The sequence below is a fragment of the Gopherus evgoodei genome, unplaced genomic scaffold (genome assembly GCF_007399415.2).
Source record: "Gopherus evgoodei ecotype Sinaloan lineage unplaced genomic scaffold, rGopEvg1_v1.p scaffold_39_arrow_ctg1, whole genome shotgun sequence".
NCBI classification, from domain to species: domain Eukaryota; kingdom Metazoa; phylum Chordata; order Testudines; family Testudinidae; genus Gopherus; species Gopherus evgoodei.
The window spans coordinates 1927782-1947509 of record NW_022060060.1 but is presented as its reverse complement, the minus strand read 5'-3'; the positions used below and the strand labels follow the sequence as shown (position 1 = coordinate 1947509).

The following is a 19728-nucleotide window of genomic DNA, read 5'->3' as shown; positions in this document are numbered from 1 at the left end:
AACTGAAGCAAAGTACTTGTTTAGATGTTGGGCCATGCCTAGGTTATCCTTAATCTCCATTCCATCATCAGTGTATAGCGGCCCCACTTCTTCTTTCTTTGTTTTCTTCTTATTTATGTGGCTGTAGAACCTTTTACTATTGGTTTTGATTCCCTTTGCAAGGTCCAGTTCAATGCGGCTTTTAGCCTTCCTCACTTTATCCCTACACGTTCTGACATCACCAAGGTAGCTTTCCTTACTGATCCTGCCTTTCTTCCACTCCCTGTAAGCTTTCTGCTTTTGTCTAATCCCCTCTCTGAGTTGTTTGCTCATCCAGTTTGGCCTACAACTCCTGCCCATGGTTTTTTTCCCCTTTCTCGGGATGCAGGCTTCCAACAGTCTCCGCAGCTGCGACTTAAAGTAATTCCAGGCCTCCTCCGCATTCAAATCCACTAATTCCTCCGTCCAATCCACTTCCCTAACTAATTTCCTTAACTCTTTAAAATTAGCCCTCGAGAAGTCAAAAACCCTAATCCCAGATGTACATTTGTTTATCCTTCCATCTAGTTTGAATTGAATCAGCTCATGATCACTCGAACCAAGGTTGTCCCCTACCACCATTTCTTCTACGAGGTCCTCACTGCTCACCAACACCAAATCTAAAATGGCATCTCCTCTCGTAGGTACTTCAACTACTTGATGAAGAAATCCATCCGCTATCACATCCAGAAAAATCTGACCCCTATTATTCTTGCAAGTACTCGTCCTCCAGTCTATATCCGGGAAGTTGAAGTCCCCCATAATCACACATTTCCCCTTTGTGTTTACTTCATTAAAGACATTAAAGAGGTCTCTATCCATATCCCAATCAGATCCCGGCGGTCTGTAGCACACTCCAAGCACTATCTCAGGGGAAGCTCTAGTTGCTTTTTTACCCAGTGTGATTTTCACCCAGACAGACTCTGTCTTATCCATTCCATCTTCTCCCACTTCACTTGTTTTCGTGGCAAGACAGGGAAAAGATTCAGCAAACTTGGACAGAGTAAGATGCCCTTATAACTGGCCTTCTTGTGCTTAACATTTTAGAACAGGACTTGGGAAAGCAGTGTTTAATGCCTGTTTTTCCCACCCACCCCTCCACAAGCTCAGGCAAGTCACTTAGGACTGGACTGGTAAAGATATTTAGGCTCCTAATGGAATTTTTAAAAGCATCTAGGCACCACAGAGCCCAAATAGCCAAAGGACCATTTGTCTGGGGAACGGAGTTGAAGGTGGCCCAAAAGAATGAAACATATTGAGAGTAGAAGCTTATTGCTCTGTCACACCACATCACGCAATGTCGTTTGTGTCCAGGCACAATACCAGGAGTAACCAGGTGTCTGACCTCAACTATGAGGCTGTCTCAGAGTAACTTGTCATTGAGTTTCATGTGGGAGATTTTCAGTTCTTGGTCCTCGTTTCAGTCACTTCCATTGGGGAAATGTTCTGAACAGGTACACGGGTAATTCCCAAAGGCACGAAGGGCAGTTATGAATCTTGATGACATTGAAAGTGAATTTGAACTAGACACCGGGAGTGAAATCCTGACCTTATCGAAGTGACTGGAGAAACTCCCACTGGATTTCATACACTGCTATTATCATTATCTATCATTTATATTGTGGTCATGCCTAGGAGTGAGGTTTCTCACTGAGTGATTGAGGGGCAGGATTACAATCCCCAAACTCGTCCGGTTGAGTCTCCCTCGCTCTCACAGGGAAAAGCCAGGCCCAGCTGCAAAGTTTGTACATGAGCCATTGGATTAGGGCAGCCAATGGTGGTCGGACGTGGTGCTGGTCATGTCACTTTCTTGTGTGCTTTGGCTACGAAACTGCCTTGTCTTTGCAGATGGTGAGCCATTTGCTTGGGGGAGACAACTGCTGTTGGGAAGTCTAGAAACACCTGTCTGTAGCCTGATTTAGGGTTTGTTAATAATATTAATTTAATGTATCAATTTACATTTATTTCACTTTAATTTATTCATTTAATTAATTAGTAATATTACTTATTAATTGCTAATATTAATTCGTATGGGTTTTAGGCTCTCCAGTCTGGTTGATCAGAAGATAAAAGTTCTTGTCCTGAATCAGGCTCCACAGAATTTACAAAGGACCCTTGGAGGTGTGACAGGAAGCTCACACTGAGACAGATATAGTCATAAAGACTTTTTATTAAAATCAATAATAGTAAGTAAATGGTAAAATACCCAGAGTTACAAAGTTACAATTGCATTACTGCTCTTCAAAAGATACATATGAGCATATAGTATTATATGCAACAGAGCTTTGGTTAACATATTCACACCCTTCCTTGATAACCTGGTGGAAAGAGACACAGGACCAGCCTTGCAATTCAGGTTTCTCAATTTTGGGGTAAGGGATGCAGTGCTTAGAAAAAGGTAATGCTAGGAGCTATCAAAACTAAATTAGGATTTACTTGACTAACTTAAAATCAAAACCTAATAAACAAACTAAGAATAAAACTTAGGGAAACCAAGCTTAGCCTAGTTTCCTTGAAACTTACAGTTTAAGAAGAACAAGTCCAGCCGACTGATAGTAGGAGTCATTGTAGATAGATAGAATAAAGAGAGAGAGTGGAGGAAGTAAGTGAGACTGATAGAGCAGAGTACTCTAGCGAGGTGGGTCACCTCTTTTATAGGGCACAAGTGCTGGAAATCCTTCCTCCTTTGTCCAAATTTCATTCCTCATCCACAAAATGTTAGGGTACACTTACCCCATAGGCTAGTATGTTTGTGGGTATTGATGACATGTACCTAGTACATAAGTTCCCTTGTGGTGTACCTGGTAAGTCTGTGGGTACAATATTAACCCCCCCCCCACATACCATTCTCCGTTGTCTATTGGTCTAGATAAAAGGTCATAGACATAGGAGTGGGTACTCAGCTACTTATGTAACAAGATAAAGGTCAACTTTGCTTTCTGAGTAAAAGGTCTCAGTATCGATATGGTAACTTTGCCATAGCTTAACAAACAGCATATGGCCTGTAGGTCTCTTGCATTACAGCCAAACTTACTTTAATATAAATCTATAAACCTATTACAATAAACCAAACACTTAAACTATAAGAAAAGATGTATCTATGCAAGCAAGCAGACTAGTCCTATAGGCTCCATGTCGCAGACCAGCATCCCATTGTGCTAAGTACTGTACAAAGCCAGAGCCCCTGCCCAGAAGAGGCCACAAAATATAAGACAAGAATCGGCCAGGAAATCTGTGAGATAGCGTCCGTCAGCATGATGCACAATGGGCTCTGCAAAACAGCTGTCAAGTTTGTGTGGAAGGAATCACAGCAGAGGAGATTTTGATGGAGCTCAGTAGGTTTTGCAGACGTTTATTGGGTGCTCTTCCTTAGCGTGAGTAAGGCTACGATTTTGGCACTGAAATCACAGAATCCGTGACTTCCAAAGAGCTTTGTGACTTCAGTCTGTGGCGGCTGGGAGCTGCAGGGTTCCACTGAGTCCCTGCCCGCAGTGGGTGGCAGAGGGACCTCCTGCAGCTCCCTCCCTGCCACGGATGGTTGGCGGACCCCTGCAGCTCCCTGTCCGCTGCATGTGGCAGGTGGACCCCTGTTGTTCCCTGCCTTCAGCGGGCAGCACAGGGACCCCTGCAGTTCCAAGCAGTGGATGGAGTGGGACGCTGGAGCTCCATGCACCCAGAGCTCCCAGCCAGCCCCCGCAGATGCCCAGAAGCTTCCCATTTTATCATGGATATTTTTAGTAAAAGTCAGGGACAGGTCACGTCTTCTGTGAATTTTTCTTTATTGCCCGTGACATGTCCCTGACTTTTACTAAAAATACCACAACAAAATCTTCACCTTAGTCCTGAGGGACAGCCTGGAGGAGAGCATGAAGCTGCCTGTTTGAAAATGTAAAGTGGATAAAACAAGCTGGCATCAATGGCCAATTGCAGGATGGAGATGATGTCTTAATAGTGCATGAGAGATGATTGGTAGGACGGGGATACGACATGGCGGGTCTATAAAATGGAGACAAATTGCTTATATCTGAGGAAGTGTCAAGAGGAACCCACTGGAGGTATCCACTGGCCTTCACTTGGACAATGACCTTTGAAGCAAGAAAGATTTCAGTGAAGCCAGGATTTGCCCCTGACCTCCACTTGCACCCTTGAGAATATCCCCTTCCAAGAGTGAAAAGGAAACCAAATATTTCTCATTATCCAACTCTATTCATTAGATTAGAAGAGTTACATTTGCCGGAGTTCTCTCTTGTAGCTGTCTATTTAATGCCCAGTGGAAAGGAGTGCTGATCTCAGTCCAAATATCTCAGAGTTAACAGGAAAAACAGTGCTACTAACAATGTGGCATAATAGGGGAATGGTACTAACAAGCAGACCAAGGCAGGGTACTAGAGATGAGGCAACCAAAACAGTAAGATGTGCACATATCTTAGCAACTAAGCACAGTTTTAGCCTCGTGAGGAGCCATTTATCCCTCCTGTGTGTTGAATATCTAAAGAGCAGTGTTTCTTGTACCCTTTGTCCAGGGGAAGTGTCCCTAACAGAGAAAGGTAGAACAAAAACTATCGACTGGATGCTAAAACCACACTTTGAAATGACAGAGCCAGGAGAATTTTTTCAGATGAATAATTTCTCATGTAAAAAATACAGTTTCAGGTCAGCTAAAGGTATTTGTGAATTCAGTGTGAATTCAAAGAATAGACCTGACCACAAAAAAATGGAAAATAATAATTGAAAACATTTATTTCAACATCTTCAAAAATAAAAAATTTTCACTTTTCAACAATTTAGCAAGATGTTAAAGAAACATTCTTCCCAAACTGAATTGTGTTTAGTGTTTCATTTCACCAAGAAAAGCCTAACAATTTCTATTTTGGGAACAAAGTACCAAGTAAGAGTCTCCATCTCTTGAAGTCTTCCAGTCAAGCCTGGATGCCATTCAGGAAGACACACTTTCATTAGATGCGAGTTACTAGTCTCAGTTCATAACTAATTGGTGGAATTCTGTGGCATGTATTATTAGGAGCTCACACTTGATGATCTGAGGATCCCGTTTGGGCATGCAATTTATCAACCTAGACAAGAGGAGATAAATTCACCCCTGTTAACAGCTCAGGACTCACCAAGCCTATTGTGAAGCCAGGTACGAAGTCAAGGACCATCCATGTTCTCTTCACTCCTGTATCTTGGGGTTTCAGCTTTTCATGATATCCTCAGGCACTTAGAAATTGTTCGGCCAAATATGTCCTTCAGAGCCTATTTGACTTGTTCATTGTGGAGAGCGTAGATGTAAGGTTTAAAGAGTTGAGCCACCACACAGAACACCAGGGACACAACTTTGTCAAAGTCCTGAGTGCCCCGCTGACCTGGTCGGATGTACCTGAAGATGGCACTACTGTACAATATCACAACAACTGTGAGGTGAGCAGAGCAGGTGGAAAAGGCCTTTTTCCTCCCTCTGGTGGATGGGATCCAAATGATAGTACAGATGATACAGCCATAGGAAATTATAGTGACTGTTAAAGTGCCAGGTAAGACCACTACAGCTGCAACCAAGAGCATTGCCTCAATGTGTTCTGTGTCTACACAGGAGAGTTGGAGCAATGGGACTGTGTCGCAGTAGAAGTGGTTTAGTGGTTTATTGGGGCCACAGACCGGTAACAGCACAACCATAAATGTTAGAGGAAATACTAAGAGAAAACTCATCACCCAGCAGCCCAGCACTAACTGGAAGCAGACCCTGCCATTCATGATGGTGCCGTAACTCAAGGGACGGCAGATAGGCACGTAGCGGTCAAAGGACATGATAGCCACATGGAAAAATACACAAGTGCCCTGGAGGAAAAAACCCAGCAACTGAAGGAAATAACCAGGTAGGGGAATAAATTTTCTCTCTGTCAGGAGACTGTAGAGGAACCTCTGCATGGGGACAGAGGTGAAACTGATTTCCAAGAGGGAGAAGTTCCTGAGGAAGAAATACATGGTGGACTGGAGGTGATGGTCCACCAAAGAGAGGGTGACAACAATGATGTTTCCTATCACAGTCAATAAGAAAACAACTGATAGAACCGCAAACAGGATGATGTTGACATGGTGCTTGTTGGACAGTCCCACAATGATGAATTCCACCACTATGGTCTGGTTCTTCATTCTTCACTCATCTTTAAAGAAAAAATATTAAAAACATGTCAAAACCAGAGCCTATTGGACAATAGAGACAGAAGAAAAAATCTGTAAATAAATAGCACTAATCTCTTCAATGGGAACTGGGTGTCTAACAGATATGGGCTCAATGAAACAATCCTGATAGAGCAACTAAAACAATTACTGATAGTTAGAGAGAGAGAACTGGAGGGGAAGGGAGAATGAAAATAATTTTATTTTAAACATTCATAAGTTTTGCCACATTTTTTCATTGATTATAAGGCCAGAAGGCAGCAGTGTGATCATCTATCCTGATCCCCTCTATAGAACAGACCAAAGAAGGTCCCTGAATTAGTTACTGTTAGAACTAGAGCATAGCTTTAAAAAAAAGAATCAAAGCTTTATTTTAAAATTACCAGTGATGCAAAATCCACCACAAGCCTTGGAAAGTGGTTTCAATGATTATATACCCCCATATGAAAGTTTTGTCTTTTTGTTTTCATCCTGGTCCTTGATAAAAATATTAAAAAGTACAGGGCCAAGAACCAAACCCTGTGGGACCCCACTAAAGCCACCCACAGTCAGTGATGATTGTCCATATATAATTCCAGTTTGAGACCGTTCAGTACCCACTTTTTAGTCCATTTAATCTGTGCCATGTTAATTGGGTATCCTTCTAGTTTCTTAATCACAAAGGCAAAAGTCAGATGAAAAATAGTCCCTGTCTTTAAAAAAGAGGACAAAGAGGACCTGGGAATTATAGACTATAAATCCTAACTTCTGTACTTGGAAAGATACTGGAACAAATTATTTAACGATCAAGTTGTAAGCACCGAGAGGATAATAGGGTTTTAAGTAATAGCTAACATGAATTTTTCAAGAACAAATTATGCCAAACCATTCTAATTTCTTCCTTTTAACTGATTATTGGTCTGCTGGAGAGTTAGGAAGCTGTAGACATGACATAGCTTGATTTTAGTAAGGTGTATGACATATTCCCATGTGACATTCTCATAATCAAAGTAGGGAAATGTGGTTTACATGAAATTACTGTGAAGCGGGTGCAAAACTGAACTCAAAGACCAGGTATCAGTGATTCAATTTCAAAGTGAGGGAAAGTGTCTTGTGGACTCCTGCAAGGGTCTGTGCTGAGTCCAGTACAACTCAATATTTTCATTATTGACATGTATAATGAATTGGCGATTACGCTTACAAAATTTGCAGATGACAACAAGGTGAAAGATGTTCCTAGCACTTGGGAGGACAGGAATAAAAATCAAACCAACCTTGACAAATTGACAAATTTATTTGAAATCAACACAATGGAATTCAATAAAGACAAGTGCAAAGTACTACACTGAGGAAGAAAAATACCAGACGCACAGCGACAAATCGAGGAATAACTGGTGAAGCATTAGTACTGCTGAAAAGGATCTGAGTGTTATCGTAGATCATAAATTGAATATGAGTCAGCGAAGTGGTTGCAAAAAAGGCTAATATCATACTGAGGTTATTCACAGGAGCATTCTGTTTATAATGCGGGAGCTAATTGTCCAGCTTTGCTGGGCACTGGTGTCCCTGCAGCAGCAGTACTCTGTCCTATTCTGGATTCCACACTTTTAAAACAGCCAAGTAATTGGAGAAGATCTAGGAGTGAAGCAACAAAAATGATAAAAGGGCTAAAAAACCTTACCATGATCAACGGTTAAAAAAATAGGCATGTTTAGTCTTGAGAAAAGAAGACTGAGGGGAGAGCTGATAACAGTTTTCAGATATGTTACAGGCTGTTCTACAGAGGATGGGGATTAATTGTTCTCCACGTCCACTGAATGTAGGACAAGGAGAAATGCACTTAATCAGCAAGAAGAAAAAAATAGGTTCAATGTTTGGGAAAACTTTCTACCTATAAGAATAGTTATTTACTGGAATACATTACCATGGGAGGTGTGGAATCCCTGTCAGTCGAGGTTTCTAATAACAGGTTAGACAAATACCTGTCAGGGATGGTGTAGGTTTACATGGTACTGCTTCAGCGCAGGGTGTGTGTGTGTGTGTGTGTGTGTGTGTGTGTGTGTGTGTGTGTGTGCAGACTATATGACTGCTCAAGGTTCCTTCCAGTCACATAGGTCACTGATTACAAATTAGGAAATTTATTCCTTAGAAGCTCCTGGCTTCATTTCTTTCGCTCATAGACACCCAACGCCTCCCCTTATATTAAATGGAGGAATAGTTTGAATGGCTAAGTTTTATTTCAGTTGGATCAATCAGTTTAGACCTTCAGGGTCTGGTCCAAATTTCTCCAGAGTCAATAGAGAGCTTCCCATAGGCTCCAATGCGGTTTGAATTCACTCTGCAAAGCTACCCATGCAGAGATAATTACAGAGTTGGAGACATGAAGACAGAGGATACAAATATTCATCAGTGGGAGTGGGGCTTCTGTGTGCATCACACACAACCTGCAGAAGCTCCCTGACTTTTCTCAAACAGGGTCCAGGATGCATCTCCCCAAACCTTCCTTTTTTCAACAGTATTTCTCCAGGAGTTTGAGGGAACTTTTCCTGTGAGGTGCCCATTTTACAATAAGCCATACTAGCTATTAGCTTGTGTTTGTGGATTTTTTTACAATGGGTTTTGGGCTCCTGGATACCACTTGACCAAGACAATGAAAGAAATCTAGTATTTCCCTAATTAAATATATCCCTTAATGGAGATTCCTAGAATAATGGCAGTGGCATTGTGTCTGCTAGGGTGAGAGCAAACCTCACAGACTCATACCCTATAAAAATCTCCTAACCCATTGTCCACATTCAAATCCAGCTTCCGACCTCACCTGTGCCAAGCTATAAGTGAGATACTCAAGAATGGCAGCCGTTATGCGTTACCTCACTGTATCACGTTTATCATACGCTTCTCAGTCTTAAATTGCACTCCCTGGCCACAAACTGTTCTTTTTATCGTAGCCATATATCTGAGTCTTATTTTACATCAAGCCTGCAAAATGTTGGGTCAGTGACCCGCTTTGCCTAGCACAATGGAACTGGGATTTCAATCTCATGCCACAAAACATAACAGTAAGATTACCCACAAGCTCGTCAAAGTATTATCACTTCAAAATCCCACCCCTGCTGTCATATGCTGGGCATTCCCACTCACGCCCTGTGATAACAGAGAGCTTAAAAATACCCCAAACAAGAACCAAAATTATCACACAAATCCTGAATCTGCTGAGTTGAGATTCTCCAATTTAGATGTGTCAGTGTGTGCCTTTCTGCATACGAGAATTCAGGGATAAACATGGGTGACCACTGCCTGCATCACGTAACCCCTCCTTTTCCAATTCCCATCTGTAATAGTTGTAGTCTCTGATGTTTTTATCTGTAGTTGCTAGCTGGGACCCCTGACATCAATCAGATAAAAAGTTTTGCTGACAACATGCTGAAAAATCCCTTCAGAAAGAGGATGATAATGTGTTGTTTCTCTTTTCCCCTGCAGGAGTTCAAACAGTTCAGTCACTATTTCCCATTTCACGTGTTTTCATGGCAAGACACGGAAAACATACAGAAAAGTCAGGTCGCCATATGACTGATGCTACTGTGGTAAGAACACAACTCAGGAAATTAGTGGTGAATTCCAACCTCTGCCAGAGACCTTCTCTGTGACCTTGAGCAAGTCAGTTAGGGTCAGATAGGTCAAGCTATATAGGAAGCTAGTGGGATTTTTAAAAGCATTTGAGGCATCTTCCTCCCATTGAAATAAATGAGTTTTAAGTGCCTAGGGGAAATCCCATTAGGTGCCTAAATACCTTCATTCAGACAGAAGTGGATTGGAGAACCTCACACAACAGAGATCGATGAACAGATTTTATTTCCATTTCTGAGATTGGGAACTGAGACATACAGTGAGAGAACTGGATTTTAGAAAGGACAAACACACCCATCACCCACTACATTTCAGTGTGATGTAGGGTTCAAACCAGCTTATCCAAGAGACATGCTGGTTTCTTAACCATAAGAGCATCATATCTCTGCTATTACACTGAGGCTATTGCACAGAAGATAATTCTGCCAAGAAATGGTAGGATAATTAAGCACAGACCCTCAGCACAGAAATTTTGGGTATGTCAAATCCAGGTCTCCAGAACGACCTAACCGCCAGAGGACCAGTTGGCTGTGGAATGGACTTGCAGGTGTCCCAGAGAATGAAGCATACTGAGAACAGAAACTTTGTTATTCTAACACACCACATCATACAATGTCATTTGTTTCCTTGCAAAATAGGAGGAGTAGCCATGTTCCTCACACCAGTACCTTGCGACTGAGCCTCGTGTGGGAGCTTTGCAGTTCATCTTCCTCTTTTCAGTCACTTCTAAAGGGGAAATTACCTGCACGGGTACAAGGGTGATTCCCCAAAGCACGAAGGGGAGTTATAGCTTCAAGTTTTATCGAAGGTGACTTCCAGCTGAACAACAGATGTGACATCCTGTCCCCACTGAAGTCCTAGAAACATTCCTACTCACTTCATAGTTTTGCACTATCTATAATGTGTATTGTGGCCATCCCAAAGAATGCCAGTCATAAAGCATGACCCCACTGTGCTAGGTGCAGTACAAACGCAGACCAAAGCCATGGTCCCAGCCCCAAAGAGGATACATTGTATAACACAAGAGACAACAGGTGAGAAAGGGGTATCACCAGGACACAATGAGATTGAGACGCTGACTAGCACTGGCAGTGATCTAGGTAAAATAGCTGCCTGAGTGTTGTCAGGTTTGTTTGCTAGGAATCACAGGGAAGGAGAGTTTGACGGAGGTCTGTGAGGTATTTAGCAGACATTTAATCTTCTGAATCAGGAGGGGTAGCATGGAGGAAAGTATGAAGGTGATTCTCTCAGAATTTAAAGTCTGTGTTGACATTACCTCACTGACCTTGTCTCTAATATCCTGGGATCAACACAACTACAACAACTTAGCAGAGACATGCAGAACAAGATGCATTGGCTGGATGTTAAAGCCAGACAAAATGAATTTAGAAACACAACTTGGTGAAATTTGTCAAGTTAATTATTTACTATGTAAAAAAATGAAGTTTTAGGTCAAGAAAAATCATTTGTAAATTCAATCTGAATTCAGAGACTAATTTTGGCCAAAAAAATGAATCATAAAAAATAATTTGAAAAATTCAAAACATAGTTTCAAGATTTTTAAATGAAGTTCTCTCTTTTTCCTTTTCAAATATTTATCCCAAAATTGAGCAAAGTATTTTCTTTAGTTCAACCCAAACTAAATTTTGTAATTTTTAAATTTCAGCAACAATATCCCAAACATTCCTTTTTGGGAGAAAACAACCAAGGAGGTGGTAGAATCTCCATCTCTTGAAGGCTTCTAATCAACACTGGATGCCCTTTGGGAAGATATGCTTCCATTAGACACAAGTTACTAGGCTTACCACATAGCTAACTGGGTGGAATTCTAAGGCCTGTTTTATACCGAAGGTCAGACTTGATGATCAGATAGTCCGTTTTGGCCTTATATCCTATGCATCTGGCTATGGGGAAATAAATTCACTCCTATTTACTGCTCAGGACCCCCAAGTCCATTGGGGAGCCTGGCATGAACCCAAAGACCATCCAGGTTCTGTGTGTGCCTGTCTCTTAGTGATTAGGGATTTTCATGAGAGATTCACTTAGAAAATGCTCTGCCGCAGATGTCCTTCAGGGCCTGTTTGACTTGTTCATTGCGGAGAGCGTAGATGTAGGGGTTAAAGAGTTGGGCCACTACAGAGAAGAAAAAGGCCACAAATTTGTCAAATTCTTGTGCTCCCCGCTGATTTCTTCGGACATACCTGAAGATGGAGCTACTGTACAATACTACAATAACCAGGAGGTGAGCGGAGCAGGTGGAAAAGGCCTTTTTCCTTCCTGTGGTGGATGGGATGCGAATGATAGTGGAGATGATACAGCCATAGGAAATGATAGTGACTGTGAAATTTCCAAGTATGAGAAGTGAAGTTGAAAGCAAGAGCATTACCTCAATGTGTCCCGTGTCTATGCAGGAGAGTTGGAGCAATGCGGCTGTGTCACAATAGAAATGGTTTATGACATTTGGGCCACAGAATGGCACCAAGACAGCCATAATGACTGGGGGAAACATTATAAGTAAACTCATCACCCAGCAGCCCAGCACTAACTGGAAGCAGACCCTGCCATTCATGATGGTACTGTAATGCAAGGGATGGCAGATAGCCATGTAGCGGTCAAAGGACATCATACCCACATGGGAAAATATACAGGTGCCCAGGACAAAGAACAACAACAACTGAAGGAAACAACCAGGGAGGGAAATAGATTTTCTCTCTGTCAGGAGGCTGTAGAGGAACCTGGGCATGATGACTAAGCTGAAGCAGATTTCCAAGAGGGAGAAGTTCCTGAGGAACAAATACATGGGCGATTGGAGGCGATGGTCCACCAAGGAGACGGTGACAACAGCAATGTTACCCATCACAGTCAAGAAGAAGACAACCGATAGAACCACACACAGGATAATGTTGACATGGTGGTCGTTGGACAATCCCACAATGATGAATTCCACCACCCTGGTCTTGTTCTTCATTCTTCACTCATCTTTAAAGAAAAATTAAACCATGTTAAAACCAGCACCGATAGGCCAGTAAGGCGAGAACGCCTGCAGGGAAATTCTACACATAAATAGAACTAATCTCTTTAATAATTTCTTTGAAAAAGTCATATGTTTTACCACTATTTATCATAAATTTTTAAGGACAGAAGGCACCAGTATGATCATCTATTCTGACTTCTTATATAGAATAGACCAAGGAATGTCTCTGAATTAAATAAACATCCAACATAAAAGAAAATCTAATATTGGTTTTAAAATTTCCAATGATAGAAAATCCACCACAAGGCTTGGAAAGTTGTTCCAAAGGTTATATTTCCTTTCTGTGAAAGTTTGGTTTTTGTTTTCTTCCAGGTCGCTGATAAAAATTTAAAAGTACTGAGCCAAGAACCGATCCCTGTGGGACTCCTGTAAAAACACCCATGCTCAAGGATGATTGCCCAGATAGAATCCACTGTTCAGTTAGACATGTTCTAAATCTCTTCAGTTTGCACCATGTTAATTGTGTATCATTCTAGTTTCTTAATAAAAATGTAAAAAATCAAATAAAAAATAGTACCTGCCTTAAAAAAGAGGAAACAAAGGGTATCTGGGGAAATATAGACCCAACAGCCTAACTTTGATACTTGGAAAAATACTGGAACAAATTATTAAACAATCGAGTTGTAAATACCTAGCGGATAACAGGGTTTTAAGTAATAGCCAACGAGTGCAAAGTACTAGACTTAGGAAGAAAAATATCAAATGCACAGCTACAAACTGGGACTAGCTGGCAAGTAGGTAGCACTGCTGGAAAGGACCTTGGGGTTATTTTCCCTCACAAATAGAATCCATGTCACAATGCGATGCTGTTGGAAAAAGACCAAGAGCGTACTGGGGTGTGTTAACAGGACTGTTGTATGTAAGACCCATGAGGTGAGTGACCCAATACTGGTGAGAGCTAAGCTGGAGTGTACTGTCCAGTTGTGTAATCCACACTTAAAGAAAGTTGTGGGCGAATTGGAGAAGGTCCACAAGACTGCAACAGAAATGATGAAAGATTTAGAATACAGCCGAGGTCCTGCCTCAGCACAGGAGGGGTGGAAAAGGTGAGCTCTGAAGTTCCCTTTCAAGCCAGCATTTCTATGGCTCTGTATCACATCAAATGCCTTACAGAAATCTAAACATATTGCATCAGCATTATTACCATCATCAAACAATCATGTAATGACATGAAACTAACCTCTCAGGTTACGTCCATGAATCCACGCTGACTGGAATTAATTCTGTTATCCGCCTCTATTTGTATGTTACTCAAGAAGCTCTGCTTCCGGCTGCCTGCAGATTCAGCTGGAAATTGCTCTAACACAACATATTGGTTACAAATTAGGAAGGATTTTCCTTCCTAAACTCTGGTTTCATTCCCTTTCCACATAGACACCGGACTCCCCTCCTATTGAATAGAAGCGTAGCTTGAATGGCTAAATTTTAAATCAATCACATTACCCGGCTTGGACCTGATCCAATGGTCTTCAAAGTCAATTGACAGCCTAACACTGTCTCCAGAGGGCTCTCAGGCAATGTTAAGATGCTGGTGGCTATGGAGTGGTACTTACAGAGTTGGAAAACGGAGAGTGAGGACACAAACATTCGTCTGCAGAGACAGCTGCTCTCGTCATCACAAACAGAACAGGAAGAAAAGCCCTGTGTCTTTGCAGATTGGGTTCCAAGCACCTCTCCAAACATTTCTTTTCTCAAAAGCTCTACTTTTTCAACAGTATTTCTCTGGGAGTTTAAATACACAGAGCAAGAAGGTCTCTTATTTCTCAGAGATTCCCATTTTGCAGTAAGCCATCTCATCCATTTGCTTGGCTTTGCAGCTAGGGGTAACGGAATTTTTTGCAAAGACCCTTGTCATAACTTCACCACCATGGTGAAAGAAATCTGATAGTTCCCACATTAAATGGATCCCATAACAGGGATCCCTGAAGTAATGATAGCGACATTGTGTCTACTTGCAAACCTCAAAGATTCATACCTGCAAAGATCTCCAAAATCACCACATTATGCACCTTCAAATCCATCCTCAGGTCTCACCAAATGCCACAATCACCAGGAGACACTGAAGAATGGCAGCTGTTGTGTCACCTCTGCTCATCACATCTGTCGTTATTTTCTACACGCTTATCTCCCAACTATGCTGTTGATCACATCCATTTATTTCTGACTCATGCTACACAGAGTGAATATTTTCGGGAGAGCTCCCTTCTTTGCCTAGAAGGGACTGGGATCCTAAAGAGGGGCCTCGATCTCGGACCACAGAATAACACAATAATAATAACTGCCAGGCTCTTCAAATCCAGATTGCTTTAAAATCCCACAACGGCCATCCTGTTCTGTTCATCCTCACTCAGACTCTGACTATGGAGACCTTAGAAACACCTGCAATTGTCACAGAAATCCTGCAGCTGCTGAATCAAGATGCTCCCATTTGACCCTGTCTATCTATGACATTCTGTGTAACAGATCATGAGGATAAACCTGGGCTATATTAAACAGCCCCTCCCTTTTGTGTTCTCATTTATAATAGTTGTCATGTCTGGTATTCTTGTCCCTCATTTTTGGCTGGGACCCCTGAGGCCAATTAGCTAATGAGCTTTGTTGACAACACTGTAGGGACACACTTCTGCACCCTTCTTCTAGAAGTTTTAGAAAAGAGTAGGTTGATGTTATGTTTCTTCATTCCCCAGGGAGAAGCCAATGGGTTCTGTGTCTCCATGTGCCAACTCACTCATTTTCTTGGCAAGACAGAGAATTGCTACAGGGAGATGGAGGAGATGGCCGTGGTGTTTCCTGATTGGATCAAGAAGGCGGCAATTAAGAGAACCATGAATAGGAAGATATTTAAATGATTGGTCATTGGCCAGGCCCAAGAGAATGAACTCTTCTACCATGGTGGTTGTCCATTGAAATGTATTCATTCTAGGCAGAAGGCTGGCCCCTGCCCAGAGGTACTGGCTTGTCAGCAGAGAAACTGAAGTCGCCCTGGTAGGATCCTGTGTTCCCTGATGAGGCTGGCTGGTGAGTCACCTGAATGAGAGACAGGACGGTGATGAAAGGGCAGAAGTGGCATGACTCACTCATGCTGTTCTGCCATTTTTCACCAACTTCAACTGAGAGAAGTTGCTGCAAGTATGGGGGGCAGGCAGAAGTGACCCTGCCTACCTAAACAAAGATGGTCCCCCAAGAACTCCCAAGGGAAGGGTGAGCTAGCTTGAGGAGGAAATGCATGTCAGATAAGAACACAAGAATATAGGCATGGCCCTACGCGGTCAGACCAAAGGTCCATCTAGCCCAGTATCCTCTCTCCCTACAGTAGCCAATGCCAGGTGCCCCAGAGGGAATGAACAGGACAGGTGATCATCAAGTGATCCATCCCCTGTCGCCCATTCCCAGCTTCTGGCAAACGGAATCCAGGTTAATTCCATAATTCATCAAACATCAGTCTGAAATCTGATCTCTTTAATTCAGGCTTTTATACAGGGTAAATACGATCTGCGCCATTAATGAGAAAATTAAACCTAACCCTCCCTGACTGAAATATTGTCAGGTACATTCTCGATGTACATAATTGAAGTACAATCAGTTGCTCATTGCCACATTAAGTTAATTACACCCACCGGTAACCTGCAGCTGGTTCACTGTAGTAGGGATGGAGTGTCTTGGAATGGCTGCAATCTTTTTTCTGTGCTCACATGATAAGAACATAAAAACATAAGAATGGCCATACTGTATCAGACCAAAGGTCCACCTACCCCACTATCCTGTCTTCTGACAGTGGCCAGTGCCTGGTGTCCCAGAGGAAATGAACAGAACAGGTAACCATCAAGTGATCCATCCGCTGTTGCTCATTCCCAGCTTCTGACAAACAGAGGCTAGTGACACCATTCTTGCTCATTCTGGCTAATAGCCATTGATGGATCTATCCTCCATGAACTTATCTAGTTCTTTTTTGAACCCTGTTATGGTCCTGGCCTTCACAACATCCTCTGACAAGGAGTTCCACAGGTTGACTGTATGTTGTGTGAAGAAATACTTCCTTTTATTTATTTTTAACCTGCTGCCTATTAATTTCATTTGGGGGCACATGCTTCTGTACTGCTGTTTAGGCTGACATACCCCTTGTTTCCAAAATGTTAGAGTTACATTTGAGTCAATCGACTTCAGTCACTCTACTAGAACTAAAGTGAGTGTGGCCACACTGGGTATGTCTAAGGTGCGGTCACTGGGTATAGTTTTCGTACATCTAGGAATGGTTATTGTTTTTATCTGTTTTTTTCTGTAATACCGTTACGTTAAGAATAAATGTGCTGGCTTAGAAAGCACCAGGAGGTACTTGTCACTGTTTGCAGTTCATTGTTCGGAGCCCTTGATGAGAAAGCAACACCTAGGCAGTGTGCATTAGGCGGGGTGTCTTGCGGGGGGTCCCCCATGTTTAGCAGGGGGTTGTTCATTTCTTAATACCCACAGTTAGAAAGGCCTGGCACAAAGGTCCTTGCTCAGTGACAGGTGATGGCTGGAGACCTGACTGGACATTCCGAGAGTGGACCAGGGAGAGGGATACAGGTACAGTGACCCTGAGTCTGTGACAGTTTGCATTAAGGAAGGGGAAATGTAATGAATGCTGGTGACCAAAGGTGACTGCAAAGACGCATTGGGATTGTTGCATAATGTCCATGTGCTTTGGAGAAGAAGGATGTGTTTGTGCCTGAGATATCGGCCTAAGAGTAGACAAAGTCGGGCTTAATTCTTTGTTCTGCCACGGAATCCTTGTGTGACAACTGGGAAGTCCCCGCATCTCTCAGTGCCTCATTCCCCTGCTGGTAGAATGACGATGGTAATATGTCTCTTCTGTCTGTTGAGATTTTAAGGTCTTCAGGACAAGGATTGCCACTTGTTGTGTGTTTTCATGTCACCATGGGCCCTGAACTTGGTTGGGGACTCTAAGCACAACCATAAAAATTTGCTTTTTTTTATTAATGAGATCCTCACATTCTGTGAATAGTATAAAATTACCAAAGTATTGTACACATATAGTTAAATATAATACAGGATGCACAAATTTACTGCCACTGCTGTTCAGGAAACACCTTAAAACAGTGGTTTTCAACCTTTCCAGACTACTGTAGTCCCCTCAGGTGTCGGATTTGTCTTGCCTACCCCAAGTTTCACCTCTGTAGGGAGCCAGGGTGGCTTCCCCCCAAACCTGAGGGCAAAGAGCCACTCTCTCAGCTGGAGGGTGCGGGGCCAGACCAAGCTTACTCCACGTCGCGGAAGGGGAGGGGTGGACCAGGAAGTATAAAGGGCAGGGCCCTTAGCCCAGTCAGGGGAGGGAGGCAGATGCAGACCCTGCTGCTGGGCCAGGGGCTACCAGGGCTGCCCACTGCTGAGTACCCGGAGGAGCTGCAGGAGCCTGAGGGGGAGGGGGACCTGGAGGTGCCAGCAGCCGAGTACTCGGAGGAGCTGGAGGAGCCTGAGGGACTCGTTTGAGGGACCAGGTAGGAAGGAGCCCAGGACAGAACTGAACAGAGCAGTGGGTTTGTTTGGTCAGCGTGCTGTGGAGGGACCCCGCTGACCCAGTGGTGGGACTCTCACCCCGCCACTGTCAGATCCCTGGGCTGGAACGCAGTGGAGTTGGGTGGGCCTGTGTTCCCCTACCCCGGCCAACCTGCCTCGGGTAACAAAATCCCGATAGAGCTAGAGACCCTTGCCAGTGCTCCCTGGCCTGAGAGGTGCGTTATAGACCCTTGCCAGCGCTTCCCAGCCCGAGGGGCATGTTATAAACTTTTGCCGGCACTCGCCTGCCCAAAGGGAGCGTTACAGATCCTTGCCAATGCTCCCCTGCCCAAGAGGCGCTAGAGGTTCTTGCTGGCTCTCACCTGCCGGAGGGGCACGTTGGAGACTCTTGCCGGTGCTCGCCTGCATGAGGGGCAGGCTGGAGACTCTTGCCGGCTCTCGCCTGCCCAAGGGGCACGTTGGACACTCTTGTCAGCTCTCACCTGCCCGAGGGGCACGTTGGACACTCTTGCTGGCTCTTGCCTGCCCAACGGGTGCGTTAGAGACTCTTGCCGGCTCTCACTTGCCCAAAGGGAGTGTTATAGATCCTTGCCAACGCTCCCCTGCCCAAGAGGCGCTAGAGGCTCTTGCTGGCTCTCACCTGCCCAAGGGGCAGGCTGGAGACTCTTGCCGGCTCTCGCCTACCCGAAGGGCGCGTTAGAGACTCTTGCCAGCTCTCATCTGCCCGAGGGGCACGTTGGACACTCTTGTCGGCTCTCGCCTGCCCCAGGGGTGCGTTGGACATTCTTGCCGGCTCTCACCTGCCCAACGAGTGCGTTAGAGACTCTTGCCGGCTCTCACCTGCCCGAAGGGTGCGTTATAGACCCTTGCCAACGCTCCCCTGCCCAAGAGATGCTAGAGGCTCTTGCTGGCTCTCACCTGCCCATGGGGCACGTTGGAGACTCTTGCCGGCTCTCACCTGCCGGAGGGGTGTGTTGGACACTCTTGCCGGCTCTTACCTGCCCAAGGGGCGCGTTAGAGACTCTTGCCGGCGCTCGCCTGCCCAAGGGGTACGTTGGGCACTCTTGCCGGTGCTCGCCTGCCTTAGGGGCGCTAGAGACCTTTGCTGGCGTCCCTCCCTCCACTAATTCCCTAGTGACAGATGGCATGATGCAGGCCGGCCAGTGGGACAGTACCCACCACCCTCTAGCGGCTCAGTGGGCCAAATGAGGCAGGTCACAACCCCACTTAAAAACTACTTGCTTACAAAATCAGACATAAAAATACAAAAGTGTCACAGCACATTACTGAAAAATTGCTTACTTCTTCATTTTTACCATATAATTATAAAATCTATTGGAATAAATATTGTACTCACCTTTCAGTGTAGAGACATATAAAGA

At 43.8% G+C, this 19728-nt stretch overlaps 2 protein-coding genes across 2 annotated transcripts; both read right to left on the bottom strand.

Moving 5' to 3' along the window:
* Nucleotides 1–5271: 5271 nt before the first annotated feature.
* LOC115642331 (olfactory receptor 49-like) lies at nt 5272–6165 on the bottom strand. The gene has a single exon (XM_030545781.1). The coding sequence runs from the start codon at nt 6163–6165 to the stop codon at nt 5272–5274; it is 894 nt and encodes a 297-aa protein (XP_030401641.1).
* A 5671-nt stretch (nt 6166–11836) lies between these two features.
* Nucleotides 11837–12766, bottom strand: LOC115642272 (olfactory receptor 49-like). The gene has a single exon (XM_030545723.1). The coding sequence runs from the start codon at nt 12764–12766 to the stop codon at nt 11837–11839; it is 930 nt and encodes a 309-aa protein (XP_030401583.1).
* Between the last annotated feature and the right edge of the window lie 6962 nt (nt 12767–19728).

Coding starts and splice junctions, on each gene's coding strand:
- LOC115642272 (XM_030545723.1), bottom strand. CDS start 12,766: ATGAAGAACAAGACCAGGGTGGTGGAATTCATCATTGTGGGATTGTCC.
- LOC115642331 (XM_030545781.1), bottom strand. CDS start 6,165: ATGAAGAACCAGACCATAGTGGTGGAATTCATCATTGTGGGACTGTCC.